Source organism: Microtus oregoni, unplaced genomic scaffold (genome assembly GCF_018167655.1).
Source record: "Microtus oregoni isolate MIOR12 unplaced genomic scaffold, Mior012 000011F_ref0000422, whole genome shotgun sequence".
NCBI lineage: Eukaryota > Metazoa > Chordata > Mammalia > Rodentia > Cricetidae > Microtus > Microtus oregoni.
This window is the reverse complement of record NW_024543070.1, coordinates 27,861,272-27,877,506: the sequence shown is the minus strand read 5'-3', so window position 1 is coordinate 27,877,506 and position 16,235 is coordinate 27,861,272. Positions and strand designations below refer to the sequence as shown.

Sequence of the window (16,235 nt, the reverse complement as noted above, 5' to 3'; positions counted from 1 at the left end):
GGTTCATGGGAAAACATGATACAAACTGAGATATTCCCATGGTAACAGGAGGTCAAAACAGGCCTGAGACAGGAGACTTGGTGGGGGAGGGGGCTGTGGAATTGTTCTGTTCCCTCCCTCCCTGCCTGCGTGCGTGAGAGAGAGAGAGAGAGAGAGAGAGAGAGAGAGAGAGAGAGAGAGAGTGTGTTGCGGTGGTGGTATGCATGTGTGCTTGGGTTAACCTAACATTTTGTTCCTCAGGTGCTACCCACATTGGTTTGCTTTGTTTTTAAAACAATTTGGTTTTAGTTTAAATCTCAATTGGCCGTCTTTTAATTTTTTTTTTAAATTCTGTGTGCTTGATTGGGGAAAGGGCAGAGCACATGTGTGGTGGTCTGAGACTAGCTAGAAAGGATCTCTTCTCTCTTTCTACCATGTGGGTATTAGTGTGGCCAGCTTGGCAGCAGGTGCTGGTGCCCTTTTTCACTGAGCTATCTTGCTGACCAACCCCCTCCACACACACACCTTTTTTTTTGTTTTTGAATGCAGTGAGCCTCACGGACCTGTCTACCTGTCCACCATTGCGACCACATGTGAGCCACCTTGCTCAGCTTTTTCAGGGGGATTCTGCAGATTGAATTTAGGTTGTCACACTTGTGTGGCAAACTCTACAGACTGAGACTGGGGTAGACTGCTTCCTGGGCCTCTCCAGGCCTACATGGTTTGGTGTCCTGGACAAAAATGAAGTTATCTGCCCTGGTTGGCCATGGTATCTCCTTCATGGGACTAGCTCAGAGGAAAAAGACGGTACTCTCACAGTCCCCATGTCACAGAACAGACATGGGAGTCCCAGTTCTGAAGCAAGTTTTGGTGGACGAGCAAATCACACCCGTACTCACACACAAATGGGCACAGATAAGGGAGTGTACTGTACAGTCCAGCTCCCAAGACTGCTATGGAGACTCAGAAGGTGCAGGGGATGCTAAAGTGTGAACATTTTGTGCTCCAAGGTGTTGCCAAACAGCTCCTTTCATTGGCTGCTGTGAGACCTCTGTCACCAGTCACGTTCTGCTGGCTAGAGTCAACTCTATTCAGGCCTCGATCCTCTGCAGCTCCAAACTAGAGGCCAGTGTGTGTGGAATCAGGACAAAGCCCTGTGATCTACAGACCCAGGATAGCTTCAGGCTGGCGGCACGGCCCTTCAGCCTTCTTCTGCTCTGCCACCCTCCCACCTGCCTGGCCTCAGGGCTTTCCTCCACAGAACCTGGAGGGGCTTGTGTTCTGTCAGAAGCCCTCGGCCAGTGAGTCATTCACTGCTTCTAGAGACGGGAAAATGGGCACTTTTTATGGTGCCTTTCCACAAAGCAGGGTCAGCCTGCAAGTCCATTCCGTCAGAACACACTGTAAATGGCCTTTGGAGCATAAGAGGATTGGATTGTTAGAAGAGCCCGGAAGTGGGAAATGCAGCATCTGGAGGTCAATAGTTATGGCCGTAGGTCTCCCTCAGCCGTGTGCCTGGGCCAGAACCACTGCAGGAGCAGACAGCTGCCCTGCCTGGACTCATACCCCTCAGCTGGTCCCCCAAAGCCTCTGGGAACCTTTACAGACCACACGTGGTCTGCCTGCTTAGAAATAGAATAATGCTTGGAGGAGAAATGAGGAATGTAATAGGATTTCAAAAGCCACAGGACCCGATGGGGCTACAGATGGTGGAGGGGCCGGGAGGAGGGAATGGGACCTGGGTTTATGGTGGGGAACGTGGCCTCAGGGAGGGCCTGGGATCTGCATCACAGGCATCGTGTCCAACCTCATTAGCTGGCCCAGCGGGACTCCACCGCCACACTGGCATGTCTGCCGTGAGGAAAAGGATGCTCTGAAGATGCCATTGTGGACTGGGGGCAGTAAGAGGCTACCAGAGCACAGCTCGCTGACTCGGCCGGCCCCTGCCTGGGGTGGCACGGGGGCGAGGGAAGCCTAATGACTGGCGAGGGTGGGGCTCACACCCGCCACAATCCTCCCCTTACTTCCCTACCCTGTTTAGTTCTAGCAGAGATCGAGAGGGGCACAAAAATGAGAGAGGGAGGGGGAAAGGGAGAGAGAGAGGTGGAGAGGCAGAGTCTACAAAAGAAGACTTGGGAGCAGATAGGACTGCAATGTTTGTGAGGCCTGGGGAGGGAGAGGTTTCCACTTTCTGGAAGCTTCCTTGGGGGTGTGACAACAACTCTTACAGAGCTAGCTCTCCATGTTCCTTTCCACCATAGCTCAGGTCTCCTTCCCTCCTTAGTCTGCCTCAGGCCCTGCAGCTGGGGTAAGAGTCAGGATGGGGTTAAAAAGCTCCCCCCTCCTGCCTCACTCACAGGACCCCTTTCCCTGAACTCTTTGGAGTTCCTCTGGATGCCCTCCGGCTACCATCTCAGTCTACCTTCCCTGGCCTGGGGAAAATACAGCCTGCTTAGCAGGAAGAGACTTGGCCTGTCCTTTTAATGTGGGTTTAACCTATTCCAGCCAAAGGTCAGGCGACTGCTGATTTAATCTGGTCATATCTTTAAGCAATTAGGCCTAATTCTGCCACAGCGGTTTCTACTTTTTGTGTCTATTTGCCTGTGAGCTTTCTCTAGAGCTAAGAGCGGAGGACAGTGGGGCACACCCTGGAAGACGGGAACCTTACTCCTGGTTCCGCTGGAGGCCTTCCAAAGGCCAGACCTGTCAGCTTTAGTCTGGGCATCTCGGAACAGTGACCTGTTAGCCCAAGGCTCTGATGGACCCAGGCTTCTCGTTGGTTCTCATGGCTGGAAGAGAAGAGGGGAGGAACTCTGCTCCTGTTCCTGTCAGCCTGACTAAGCAATTCATCTGTACTGGAGCTCCTCGGGGAAGAAGGTGCCTTTACACTTACAGTTCCCTTGACACCTGCCCATGCCTGTTCCCAGAACCGCATGTGACCATGGGATGTATCTAGAAGCACAAGAAGTGGAATGGGAAATGGAACCTTGGGGTGCCTGAGCTAGCAGTCGCTTCTGTGTGCTGGGGTGTGGGGAAAAGCTCTCCTCCAGACAAAGTCTCTTTACTGACCCCCTGAAGGCAGGTGAGTGGAGATCATAGAGGCTCATGTGTGTCCCAGGTTCTAAGTCGATGGAATATTGAGTGACCTGGAAGCGGAGCTGCATGTATTGCGATGCAGCTGCAGCCTGGGTAGGGCTGGGTGGGACCCAGCAGCACCACCTGCTCCTGGGGTGCTTCCTTTTCTGCCCTCCCAGCTCCAACACACATACATCCCCCAAGGCCCTTCTCCCAGCTCGTGCGTGCATGGGGGCTGGTAGTGGATACCTGCCTCCATAACTCTATCTTATTGTGATAAGACCCTGGGCCTCTCACTGAACCTGAGCTCACCTATTGACTGGACTGGCTGGCGGAGAAGCCTGGGAGCCTCCTCTCTCTGCACGCCTTGCCTTTATGACCCAGTGATGGGATCACAGGCCTCTCACATGCTCAGCTCTCTACCTAGGTGCTGGATGCTCCAGCTCAGGTCCTCATGACTCAAACCCTTTCCCGAAGGAACCCTTTCCTCTGCCCGACCCATTTCTTCTCACCCGTCCTTCTTACTCACTTCGCTCCTCCCCGCCACCACACCCTCCCTTCCTTCCACACCTCTCCTCTGCTTTATTCATTTAACCATTCCCACCTTTCCCTCCTTCCTTTCCCTCCCTTCCCCACAAGAAATATTTAATGGATATTAAATTATTTTAAACCAACTTTCTTTTTTATAAAAAAATAGCTTGGTGATAGTGCTGACTCAGGACCATCTCCCTGTTTAATATTGAATATGCAATTAATAGATAGATGTTTAGGTTTGGCTCTTCCCCCCCCCACCCCCTTCCACCGCAGCAAGAATAAAAGAGCTGATTAATCTGGCTTGGGGCAAGTGTCAGAGCAGGAGATATATGGGAGAAAGGGATGAGGTTAGCAGCTTGGAGCTGGAGAGCAATTGCCTCCCAGGCAAGGGATGGGTGAAGAGCATTAGAACAGGCACTCAGCTGGGCTGGGACTGAGGAGATGTCCCACACCCATGCTGGCTCTGGAGAACCTGCTGGGGCCAGGCCTGCCTGACCCCTCTGAGGCTTCTCTAGGTGCAGCGTTCCTTGTTAGGGCCTCCCGTTTTCTTCCCTAGCTCTGGGGATCCCTTCCCTTCACGTCTAGAAGTCACAGTTCCTCGTGCTGTCTCCTCCGAATTCTCTTGCGGTCCCTCTCTGCATTCACTGCAGGCACGGAGAGTCCAAGCAGCCTGCCTGGGCCTGAGAGCTACACTCGGTAGTGTGGCTCCCCGGATACGGTTCCATGAGGTGCCGCACCTCTGGGTAACTTGCACCCAGCTCTCACCGGGTCTGCCTTCTAGAAACCATTTCTAAGAGAGACCCTGATCCCTGCCATGGGTCTCTTCAGCCCTGGGTGAGGCTGAGCCAGGATGTGATCCTGCCTCCATCAAGGAGGGAGCCAGAGTGGGAAGCAGGAGCCACGTGGGTTTGCTCCCTTCAGTTATCAGGGTGATTGGGTTGCTCAGTGAGCCATGGGGGAGATGTGTTCATGCCCTAAGACATGAGGTGTCTTTGGAAGGCCCCAAGCGTCTGCTTGAGCTCTGCTGGAGGACCTGAAGCTCAGGTCAAGAAGGACCTGAGCCAGGTAAGCAGCTTGAAACAGAGGGCTCATGGGGGTCTTCTGGGACCAGTGCCACCTTTAGTCACAGCAGATTCCCTTCAGGACAGCTGAATCTGAGTTTCAAGTGTCTTTGGTCTAGTTTATTTTCTTATAAGCTTTTAGGGGAGAAGGAGGATGGAGAAAAGAGAACCCCCTTAAGTGGCTGGCCAAGCTAGTGAGTAATGAAAGCCAGGGGTAGAAGCTCCTGAGTCTGGAGAGGGAGCAGCCAGCAAGCACTGGGGTCACATTCTACCTCAGTGGGAGGCTTGACAGAAGATGCCTGGAGACTTGGCAGGAGGCAGAAGGTGGTTGGGACTAAACCGATGCCCCATTTCATCCCCATACTCTCCCTCTTGCCTAATGGACGCTGTAGGAAGACTTCTCTAAGCCCTATGTGCTCGCGAGTTTTATGTCAACTTGATACAGGCTAGAGTCATTTGAGAGACAGAAACCTTGATTGAGAAAATGCCTCCATAAAATCAGGCTGTAGGCAAGACCATGGATCATTTTTGTGATTCGCGATCACAGGGAGGGCTCAGCCCTCTACAAGGAGGGCCACCCCTGGGCGAGTGGTCCTGGGTGCTTTAAGAAAGCAAGCTGAGCAAGCAAGCCTTGGAGAGCAAGCCAGTTTGCAGCCTTCCGTGGCATCTGCATCAGCTCCTGCCTCCAGGTTCCTGTCCTGTTGGAGTTCCTGCCCCATTTCCTTCAGTGATGGACTGTGCAAGTGTAAGCCCTTTTCCTCCCCAACTTGCTTTGGATCATGGTGTTTCATCACAGTAGTAACTGGAGCTAGGACGCTCCCCCTGGCAGCTCCTGCTCTGGGAGAGACCCTTCCCTGGTCAAAGAGAGGTCAAGGCGGGAAGCAAGTGCCCTTTCCCTTTCCCTATCCTCTAGGGTTTCAGGCTCATGAGTGGCTGCTCAGTTCACCACCTGCTGTTTGTGCGTGTTTGGGTGGGGACCTGCCATTGGTGGGTAGGACAGCCTTGACTCCTCCTAGAACAAGGCTGCAAGCATTGTGTATCTCACAGGGTAGTGTTCAAACCCCATCCCGGAGAGTTTTCCTTGACGACACTCAGGCAGGCACTCTTTTTTGCCTAACGAAGAGGATGGGAAAGGATAGCTCTTACATGGCTCCTTGTTTCTCTAGTAGACAAGTATTAAACCCTTTCCTCCCACCAGCAGGCCGGGTCGCCTAGCCCCTCCCTATTGTCTTTCCACGTCAGTCACCCAGAACAACAAAGGCCTGCCCCCTAGCCTTCAGACCTGAGGAAAAGCAGCAGGAAGAGGAAGAGGTAGGGAGTCGCAGCTGCGGGACAGGGTGGGAAGAAGGGAGGAGAAGGGGAGGGGTCAGAGACAAGTGGGCCCTCACGTGAAGGGGGCTGGCGCAGGCAGCTACTACCTCCTCGGCTCTCGCTGTCCGCAGGCTTCACCTGGATCGGCCGGTTCATCTGCAACAGAGTAGAGGAACAACATTACAGGGAGCCTGGGACCAAAGTGCTCAAGTGCACAGATGCCAGTGTGCAAGACACTCTCACACTGAGAACCCAAACACCTAGAGACAAGCAGGTACAGTCTCCCAAAGTGCCACTTGTCTTCATCCACCAACTCATCCTCCAAAGCCCACTGGGTTGGAGAAGCTATATGGCTCCTCCCTCTTTGAATAGCTCTCAATAGCCTGATACCAGAATCTAAGGGTGATCGCACACCCGTTTCTCCTCTCTTTACCCAGAAGGCCCTCCTGTACCCAAAGCACACCTGTGGTCCAGCCTTAGGTCCCTCAGTACAACTGGCATTGCTGAGCTGGTTCCTGCAGGTGTCTGACTTCAGGCCCTGCCATCTCTAAGCCTGGCCTGTGAGACAGAGGTGGCAGGGGGCTTGGTTCCCACATCTGTGTCTGGGGTTCCAGAAGGTAGTCAAAGAGGTCCACCGAGGGTGGAGCAGACACCACTAGTTTTCTTATTCTTGTTGTTTTCTTGTTCTGTGATTTCAGGGCACTGGGGCACGGGACTGCCTGAAACTGGTGCAATACTACACTTGGCCACTAGAGGTCGCTAAACTCCAAGCATCTTGGCTCAAACCACAGTTTAAACGCCAGCTTCAAGGTACTAGAGAGGTCTTTCCAGCCCTGGGTTCCCGCCATATTCCAGACAATAAAAATTATGAAAACCACACAATGAGTTCTTTGTGTCTTAACCATGTTTCTCCTGTATGCCCCACCATGACCCCTTTTTTGTAGTTGGGTTTCTCTCACAAGAACAAGCCCCAAGAGACAAGGAGAGCGGCAAAACACCCCCATTTTAAAGACAGAGAAGCCAAGGCTAAGAGGCAGTCACATGCTTCTCCAGGCTGCCTTGTGGCAGGGTCTGCAAAGACTATTTTTGCACTTGCTTTCACTGAACCTTAAGACCTTGCTGCCAGTTCCCCTCCCTTCCAGGGCCTGGACCAGCAGTCACAAGCTGCCTCCTGCCTCCCAGTCTAGGATCTGAAGTGAGTTTTGGCTGCATCAAGACAACTGGGGGTTGCAGGAAGGATGTTTGTGACTCAGCAAGGTGAAGCTGAGGCCAGGGGAAGGGCAGAGCCACGCAAAGAAGGACAGAGGCAGCATCCAGGATTCAGAGTGAGGGCAGACAGGGAAGGAGAAGACGCAGGAGCCAAGGCCAGCAAAATGGGCCTCTGGGGGCCGGGCAGTTCTGCTTTGCTGCCTGGTTGTGATGGACAGCTCTGTAAAGGGGTGAATGAAAAAGCTCCATCCCTCCAGCCACAGGAGGAGTGTTGTAGCACAGCAAACCGCCAGCGTGTGGAAGCATGTCAGGGTGCTTTTGGATCCCCAGCAAGACAGTCCGTCCAAAGTCTAAAGGGAAGGAAATGTCTAGAAGGCCAGGAATCACAGTACGGGAGAGGGGACCCAGGGGAGAGTTTGGTCACTCCTAGCTTGCTGTTTGAAGTGCAGCATCTCACTGAGGATTGAACCTCAGGCTGTTGGCTGCCTAGCCAGAGCTCTAACACTGAGCTCCAGCCCCAGCTGTCTCTTTTCACAACCCACCAGGGATACTCCCCCTCCCCATCTGAGGGCTTAGCAGAGTTGGGCCCAGGCACCCAGTTACGACCATGTTTTCTCTCACACCTGTCTCTCTCCAGACTTTGTACTTTCAGAGTAGACAGTTCTCTGAGGTTGGGAATATTATCTCTGTCTTGCTGGAAGGAACCAGATGAGGATGCTACCAGGAGACTCAAGGGCACCACTATCAGGGACACAATGACTACCTTTCTGTTAGGGACCCTGCCCAAGAAGGGCCAGACAGTAATGCAGAATACAGAACGTCCAGGTAGTGAGGGTAATTTGGTACAGATTCATTCTTTGGGCTGCCAAGTTGTATATAATCTTTTTGGTGTAGAAGCTTCTTCCACAGTCTCCTGCATGCTCCCACCCCACGTTTCCACGTCGTCCTCCCTCAAGTCCATTCCTTGGGCCTGCAGTGTCCTGCTCCATGTTCTTTTCTCTAAGGCTAACAGGGTCCCCACTGCAAATCGATTCAAACGTTGAAGCTGGAGCCCGCATTGTGACTGTATCGGGCAAAACAAAGAGCGTCAAGGGGGTGACTACAGTTACAACAGGTAAAAACTGCAGATTCCACATGGCTGCTGTCCTTATGAGACAAAGAGGAAACACAGGGACCTATGCACACGGAAAAAGGCCATTTGAGGACACAGCAAGGTGACTCTCTTCAAGGAAGAAAGACTTCACTCGAAACCAAGCCCGCTCATACCTTGTTCTAGAACTTCCATCCCTCAGGGCAGTGAGAAATACATTCTGGTAATTTAAACCACACAAGTAGCTTGTACCCAGCAGCCCCAGCAAATCTGGTCCATGAGGTCTGACTGAGGGAAGGATCTTACAGGGAATCTGCTCTTTTCCAGATAAAATGCACACTTGAGGGTGGAAAGCCACTTATGAGAGGTGGGGGGGGGGCTTTGGCTGCATGCATTAGATTGCTGGATTATGATACCCACTAGGATATATGGGAATAGAGTCACTGCAGTCAAGGAAGCAGAGCTTCAAAGAGATGAAGACATCAGCCCAGAGTTTCATAGATGGTAAATGGAAGCCTTAGCATGAGCCCGGTGTTCTGGAAAGCTGCCTCTGGGGTTGGAAGATGCTGGGAGTCAGGTGAGATGGGCTCAGGGGTGGCCTAAGGAGACCTTAACCAAGATGAAGAGCTGAGGGGAAGAGCACTGGTGGGCGGGGAGGGGTGTCAGTCTGTCTCAGTGAGGCAGGCAGAGGTGTGAACAAGACCTTGTGTGTGAGCAAGCGTCCTTATCCTTAGCAACAGTGTGGGGAAGATGGCTCTGGTTCTGAGTTCTAGGCCGGCATCTTCAGAAGAGCCCTATAGGCTGCCAGGGTCTGGGACAGAAATCTTTCTGACATGATACGTCCTAATTTCCGTGACAAACAGAAAGGTGTTGAAATTTTCTTCATGTGCACGGAGCCATCCACTCTAGATACCCTGCCCTCTGCAGCCGCTCCCTGGCCCTGTCCTCGGCACCTGACCACTCAGAATGTTCAGCTTACAATCCTGAGTTAGGCTAGGCATATCCCCTTCAGAGACTCCTTCATCCCACGCCAGGCCTGGACAATACACGTAGACCTCCCCGAAAGTTTACTGGGGGCTCATTCACTCTTCATTGCCCCCTACCCCTCTCCCCAGCTTCACTGAGGGCTTCCTGGCTGAAATCTAGGTTCTCACTGTCCTGTCACTTAAACCTCAGCCACAGGCTGGGCACCCATGGCTTCTCCACACAGACCATAGGAGCAGAACTGACTTGCCTCCCACTGAGCTGAGATTCCTGGAGCCACTTTGTCTTTCCTATTGCAACTGAGGGTGGTCAGTGTCCCAGCAGCCTTTGCAGGGCTTGCCTAAAATGCTGGCCAGGGTGGCCCAGGTAGCATGCAGGCTCAGACTTTCTTAGTTTACATCAGAAGTCAAATGCTGACTGTGGGGTGGAGGGTTCCCAGCCACAGCAAGCTCTCCACAGGAGGCTGGTGCAGGAAGACTGCCCTCCTTTGCTCATTGTTCTGGATAGGTCCAGCCTTACCAAGTCTTGGTTCCGCCTTAAGGAAGGAAGTGTGGGCTGAGCATCTGGCCTGGGTAGAGAGTACCAAGTCAGGCCGCAGAGACCGTGAGAGATGAGAAGGCCGAGTACAACAGAGGGTGAGGAGCCAGGAGGACACCAAAGGAAGGGGAGAGAGATTGGGTGTGGGGGGGGGTGGGATTGTGGAGTGCGGGATGATCAAAGGGAGGCCTGAAGAGGCAATGGCTACCTTGCTCTCTCCCTGCAGCTAACATTGCTCCTCAGGACCCCACTGGTCCTCACTTTTTCCTTTCTCACAGTTGCCTGTCATCCGTCAACAACTTCCACCAGTGTGAGCTCCCTGAGAAAGACACTGTGTGTCATTTTCATAAGGTGTGTTCTTCATTCTGGATCCTGTTCTCCAGGCTGGGCTGGGGTGACCTTCCCTATATCAGGAACAGCTCCCTAAGGAGCCAGAGGCTCCTGTGCCAACCTCTGTGGAGACTCCTTGGGAACTGTGGTCTTCTTGCAGTTAGAGTCCGCTCAGAAGGAGCAAGCTGATCTGACTTGAGTGTGGTAGCTTCCTGAGCTCTGCACAGGTGGCTGTGGTCAGAAGGGAGCTGACCCCTTCCTGTCCTTGCCACACCCAGGACCAGCTTTGTCAACATCTGCTTCTGCTTTGGGGAGGCTTTGGGGAGAGGTGTGTCCAGAGTGCGCCGGTCTCACCAGGTCAGGATTTAGGGCCAGCTTTGCTCCTTGGCATGGCAGAGGGTGGGCAAGCAGGTGGCTCCTTCCCAGCCCCTTCCCTCTGACTGTGTCTCCCTGTCCCTCGCCCCTCCCTCTGCCACTCTTTGCATCAACACATAACCATGCATTAAACAAGACATTCCATTAATTTCTTCATCATCATAATGTACGCTGGGACATATCCTTTAAATATTCATTCAGCTATGAAAACTGGGCATTAAAATTTTAATAATGTCAAGCTCATTTGAACCCGGCTCCTTGGGGACGATTACGATACAATTAGAATAAATACGATGATTGAGCTGGTCAAAAGGCTTCACCTGTCCGGCATGGCTCTCTGGATAGGTAGAGACCTGTGGCTGATGGGCAGACAGACTGACAGCAGACTGACAGACAGGCCAGGCTCTTCCCTGACTCCATCTCCCCTCCTGCACCCCTGTGGCCTCATCTCTGCTCTACGCTGCCACATCAGCTCCTCACAGGTCTCTGCTGCTTGATCCCTGAGAGCCAGGGCGCAGGGCCACTATCCATCTTCAGGAAGATGGCTCTGATTAACACCCCAATTCGGTTCCTCCTGGTGCCTGCCCGGCTGTTCACCAGATTCTTATGAGAGCCTGGTTTTATTTGTACAAACTTCCTCTCCCCAAGCTTTAAAGGGTACCTCGGACTGCAATGAACACCATCTCTAGAGCGGGGCCATCCGGGGCATCCCAGGGTCCCTGAACAATCAACTGTGCCCCATCATCAGAGGGAGAGATGTGCACCTTCTGCAGCCCTGTGCTCCCTGAAGGCTTATATGGATATCTGGGATGAGGCTGAGCCTTCCTGCATCCCTCATTGGCCCACAGCTCTCAAAATTCAATTCTGGAGGTGACCTAGGATTGTCCTCTTGTGTCCCCGTCCAGCTTCTATTTTCCTGATGACAGGGAAATAATTTCTCATTAGGTCATGGGCCCTTCTGAGAGGCTGGTACCGCCAGACCTAGTCTCTCGACTGAGCCTTCCTGGGTCACGTGTGCGCATGCATGATTAGTAGTAACTGTTGCCTTAGAGAACTCATTTTGGCTTGGGGGTCGGGATGAAAGAAGGTAAAAGAATACAGGAAGGTAGCGCCCATTATAGAGCAGGCACGATCAGCGTCTCCTGCTTCCTGTGTCTGTGGGCAGAAATAGCCCTGTGGTGTAGGAAAAAGCATAGTTGGCCTGATTTCAGAGGGTTAGCCCTCTGTGTTTCATTCCAGGTTCCCCTTCCCACTGGCAGTCTGGAGCCCCCAGGTGCTCCCTGGTTTGCAGGTGAGGACTACCAGGGCAGGGACAAGGGATTTTGGTGTGTGGTATGCTGTCTCCAGGACATGGCCAGTGCTGGTGTAAAGAGCACAGACCAGCCAGGTCACAGCACAACCAGCCTGGGTTGTCAAAAGATGAGTGTGTTCCATCCTGATCCCTAGAGTTTGCCCATTGCTGGTTGGCACAGGCAAATAACATCCAGGATACAGATGTGTGGGGATCAGTGCATGGTAGGAGACAGCCTTTGCATGAGCAAAGATCCCAAACTATACCATACCCCAGAACGTCACTTAGAAACACAAGTTCAAAGCTAAACCTCGCGGATTCCAAGGTAGGGAAGCTTTAAATTCTAAGCTTGTGTTCATTCTGAGAGGAGAAATGCCACACTAAGGTGTTTCTTTAAAAGATGCTCTTCAACCCCCGTCTCCAGCTCCCCTCACATTCTTTGGGAGATAGGATCACACCATGTAGTCCACCCTAGCTTCGAACTTACAATACTCCTGCTTTCATCTCTCCAGTGGCACCATGTTTGTCAGCTGACTCCAGCAACTTGTTGAGAAGAGAGACTAAGGATGGGCAGCCGCTGGCACGCAAATCTGGAGCTGAGGATCCCTTTATGGTCAGAGAATGAAACTCCCCCATAAATTCTCTGGGAACAAAAGTGTATGGCTCCCCACACTGCCTTCCCTGAACTATATCTTCACACAAATGATGTAATTAACACATTAATGACCAAAGTATCTCTCTCAAACTGCCAAGAGATCAAGATCTCACGTGGTGCTGGGTTCGACTCCAGGCTGTGTGTCATGGGCTCTGGCACAGTTGAAGGAAACACTGGGCCCTTGCCTGGGGGTTTCCATTGCCCTGGTGAGGAAGGTTCTCAGGGGAAATATGAAGGCTGTGTGCCTCATTTGTAGTTTGTTATAAAATATTACTACTTTAATTGCCTCCTTAATAAATTGCATATGGTTCACTCTGTAAGAGAAGGGCTAGAGGTTCAAGGAATCATGCCTTTCATCGTCAGTGAGGCCTGACTGTGGACACCCCCAGTGGCACCCATAGCAACTCACCATGACTTGTCCAGGGCAGCTGGCCGCCCGTCAGGGTGCAGACTTCCAGGGCTGCCTGGGGTATAGCTGCTGTTGATCTCTTTTCTGTGTGTTGGCCTCCTATCCCTCCTGTGGTCTCTTGGCTTCCCCTCTTGGTCCTGCAATATATATGCTGTCTTTTCAAGTCTGCTCCCACCCTATTCTTTCTTTCATTGCTTGGTGGCATTGATGGAATGTTCTGGTCCCAGACTACTTGATGGTTTCTTTACTGCCTGTCTCCACACTATCAGGGAAGGCCCACAGACATATTGTTTCTGATGCACATCCAGGGCCCAGTCACGGCCACAGAACAATGGGTATTTAGTCTTACTGAGGACTTGGAGATAGCTCAGTTACTAAAGTACTTGTGGTACAAACATGAGGGCCCGAGAATGATCCCCAGGGCCTCTGTGAAAACCTGGGCATGGCAGCATGTGCTTATAATCAAGCTCAGTGATGGGGAAGTAGATCCAGGCAGATTTCTGGGGCTCCTTGGTTGGTGAGCCTAACCGAATTGATGAGTTCTAGGCCAGTGAGAGACCCTGCCTCAAAAACCTAAGCCGTGTTCGCTTCGGCATTACATACACTAAGCCTGGGGAACGGCACAGAATATTCCATGGCGCCTGACAAAGGGCGACACATGGATCCCTGAAGCAGTCCAGTTCTTGGAAGTACAAGGGGAACTTGTTGGGAAGAAAGGTTCCTATGGGAGAGGGAAGGGGTTGTGGACAGAGACAAATAAAGTCCATCATATAGCTATTTTAAATTGTCAGACAAAAACCAAACTAGACAGTGTCCTGTGGAATGACACCTGAAGTTGACCTTGCTCCACACACATGTGGGCATGTGCACTTGCAAGGGAACACACATGCACACACGCATTGTGCGATTTAACATGCTCATCAAATGGATGACCAAGGCCTTTCTCAAGTGACATCATCGCCCTCGTCCCTGGGTCTGGCAGAAGTGCCCAGAGACTAGAAGTGGGTCATCCGCTTTCAGACTTGTTTCTAGACCAAAGAGAAAGGACCTTTTAATCCTCTGCCCTCCAGCAGAGCGACGCCAGTGTTGTACCTTTGGATTAGGAAGGGTTTATTGAAGCAGTGATCACCCTTTAGAGAGACAGCCAGCAGTCCCGACCAGACAGAAGAACAGGGTTATTGTTAAAATATGCAAATCTAGAGCCCATTGAAATGCAAGCCCTCCAGACAAGATTTTTTTTTATTTTAATAAAATCTTGCTTCTATCCTCGCTCCCTGATCCAAGGAGGCCATCTGATGCTTGTTGGGTCAAGATGCATCAGCCCTGTCAAGCTTTTCACCCCTTTTAGTGCCCTCTCCAATTGACCTGCCAACTAAGGCCTTCAACACATTCCTTAGGCAAAGTGCTTGAGGTGGCCTCCAGGTCCCTCCCAGACCCCTCCTCCATCCTGCATCCCCTCTTATTCTGTCACACAGGAAATCCTAAGGCTTTGCCTCCACCTCTTGCAAGCCTTCCATGATTGAGCCCACTTGATTACACCCATGACTTTGTGTGTGGTGTGTAATGCACACGTGTGGGCAGGTGCGCATGCTGAGTAATGGCCAGAGGCCAATACAGGAAGCCCTCCTCCATTGCTATCTGCCTTATCTTTTGGGACAAGAGTTCATGCTGAAGCTGGAGTTCAGTGAGTAAGCTAGACTGGTTGATCAGTAAGCCCTGGGAATCCTCCTGGCCCTGCCTTCCCAGTGCTGGGATTACAGGTGTATTTCATAGGGTCTGGGATTTCATGTGAGTCAAACTCAGGTCTGTCAACTGGCGTGGCAAGCACTTTGCTGACTGAGCCATCTCCTCCACCGGCCCACTGGCACTGTGTATCACTAATTCGGGATACTTTGCTCTCCACTGTCAACAGTGCTGGGTTTCAAGGACAGCTGCTCAGAAGCAACAGAGCTTCTAGTTCTAGGGCCATGGCTGGATCCTATCATAGCAGTGGGCCTTCTGGCTGTGAGAAAGGACCTGTGAAGTCAGGCATGTGGTAGGAGCTGGGCTCCTGGGCGGGACAAGGGTGGACTGTGGCCAGTAAGTCTCTCTTATGCTCCTGGATTTTCCATGATCACATAGTGGACATTATATCCTTTGTTCCTTCCTGAAACCCAGACTCTCAGGTTGGGTAGGATTAGGGTTGGAGGGCAGGGGTGCGGGCTTATCAGGGATAACAAAGAGCGAGAGGGTCGATTGCAGAGAATGAGAATGAGGAGAGTCACTGAGGATAAGGGGAGAGGCAGACTGTTCTTGCTAAGACTGGCAGGAGCTGGGCACTGTTGTGTGTTGGGCGTTCCCTGCTTGTTTGAGACAAGAGAGAATTCCACCAGGGTCTCTTCTAGCAAGAGCATGACGTGGGGTGAGCTCCAAGAGGCCTGAGAGATGCCAGGCAGATGATTAAAGCAAGATTGGCCACTGTTTTCTGGTATCCTGCCCCCTCTGGTCCTGTGGGAAGTTAGAAGTTCAGAGCTGATGCCAGCGAGGTACTCTATAAACTCATCAATTATCCCATGATATAGATGTATATTTTGGTTCCCAAGTGACTCCATGCCCCAGGGCAAAACTGGCAACAGGACTAAAATTGTGTGTGGAACGCAGAGCCCTGAGTCCAGGCAGACAGACCCCTTTGCAGCCTACACATTCTCTTTGGTCCAGCAGGCTGCCTGGCAGTTGCTATGCAACAGGCTTCTCTGCTCTCAGTGTCCAGCCAGTAGCAGCAGGCAGCACTGGGAGGTGGTTCTGTAGGTGGGCGGCTTGTGCTGCCCACGCTCCTTCCGTCTGTTCACCTCCCTTCTCCTCTGAGCCTTCTCCTCTCCCTTTCCCCGGAATTTATATTTAAAGTCCACTGCCCTTTCACCTAAAGGGCTAGAAGGAAGGTTTCTCCCATTGTTCCTATGCCCTGGATTTCCCAGGTCTATCGCAGGTCCTATGTCAGGCCCAGCCCAAGCCCACTACTGTTTTCAGTGCAGAGAAGACCTCCAAGTTGGCGTTTGGTGCCCCTTGTCCCCTGAACCTCCATGATACAATGAGGAGGGGGAATAGTCTTTGGGATTCATGCTTCTCTGGGCCAGGGCAGTGAGGTAGAAGGTTTCCAAGATAGAACCCATGGACATAAAGAAGATGGGATTTAGTGGCCCTGCATCCCTGTCAAGACTCTGAGTCCCCCATTGCTAAGGGCTCCTTGTCCATCTCAGCCTTACTGTTCCTACCCATCCATCGGGCAGGGCTATGCTGGCAGAGGTAGGAGGAGCCTCACAATCTTAGTTAAGCACCGCTGCCTTGGAAACCAAACTAATTAGCTGCTCAGCCAGGCTGGGTCACTAACCCTCTTCAGGGTGGGGATGCGTGATGGT

At 52.1% G+C, this 16,235-nt stretch overlaps 1 protein-coding gene across 48 annotated transcripts in view; it reads right to left on the bottom strand.

Moving 5' to 3' along the window:
* Positions 1-16,235, bottom strand: part of LOC121453246 (CUGBP Elav-like family member 4) — a 275,079-nt gene that overhangs the window by 50,482 nt on the left and 208,362 nt on the right. For 29 of the 48 annotated variants that reach the window (XM_041659794.1, XM_041659808.1, XM_041659809.1 and 26 more), the window contains exon 3: positions 6,038-6,116. In XM_041659794.1, the coding sequence (XP_041515728.1) occupies positions 6,038-6,116 (79 nt within the window). The remainder of the gene's footprint in view (positions 1-6,037; positions 6,117-16,235) is intronic. The other 19 variants (XM_041659803.1, XM_041659804.1, XM_041659799.1 and 16 more) reach the window with 1 other exon arrangement.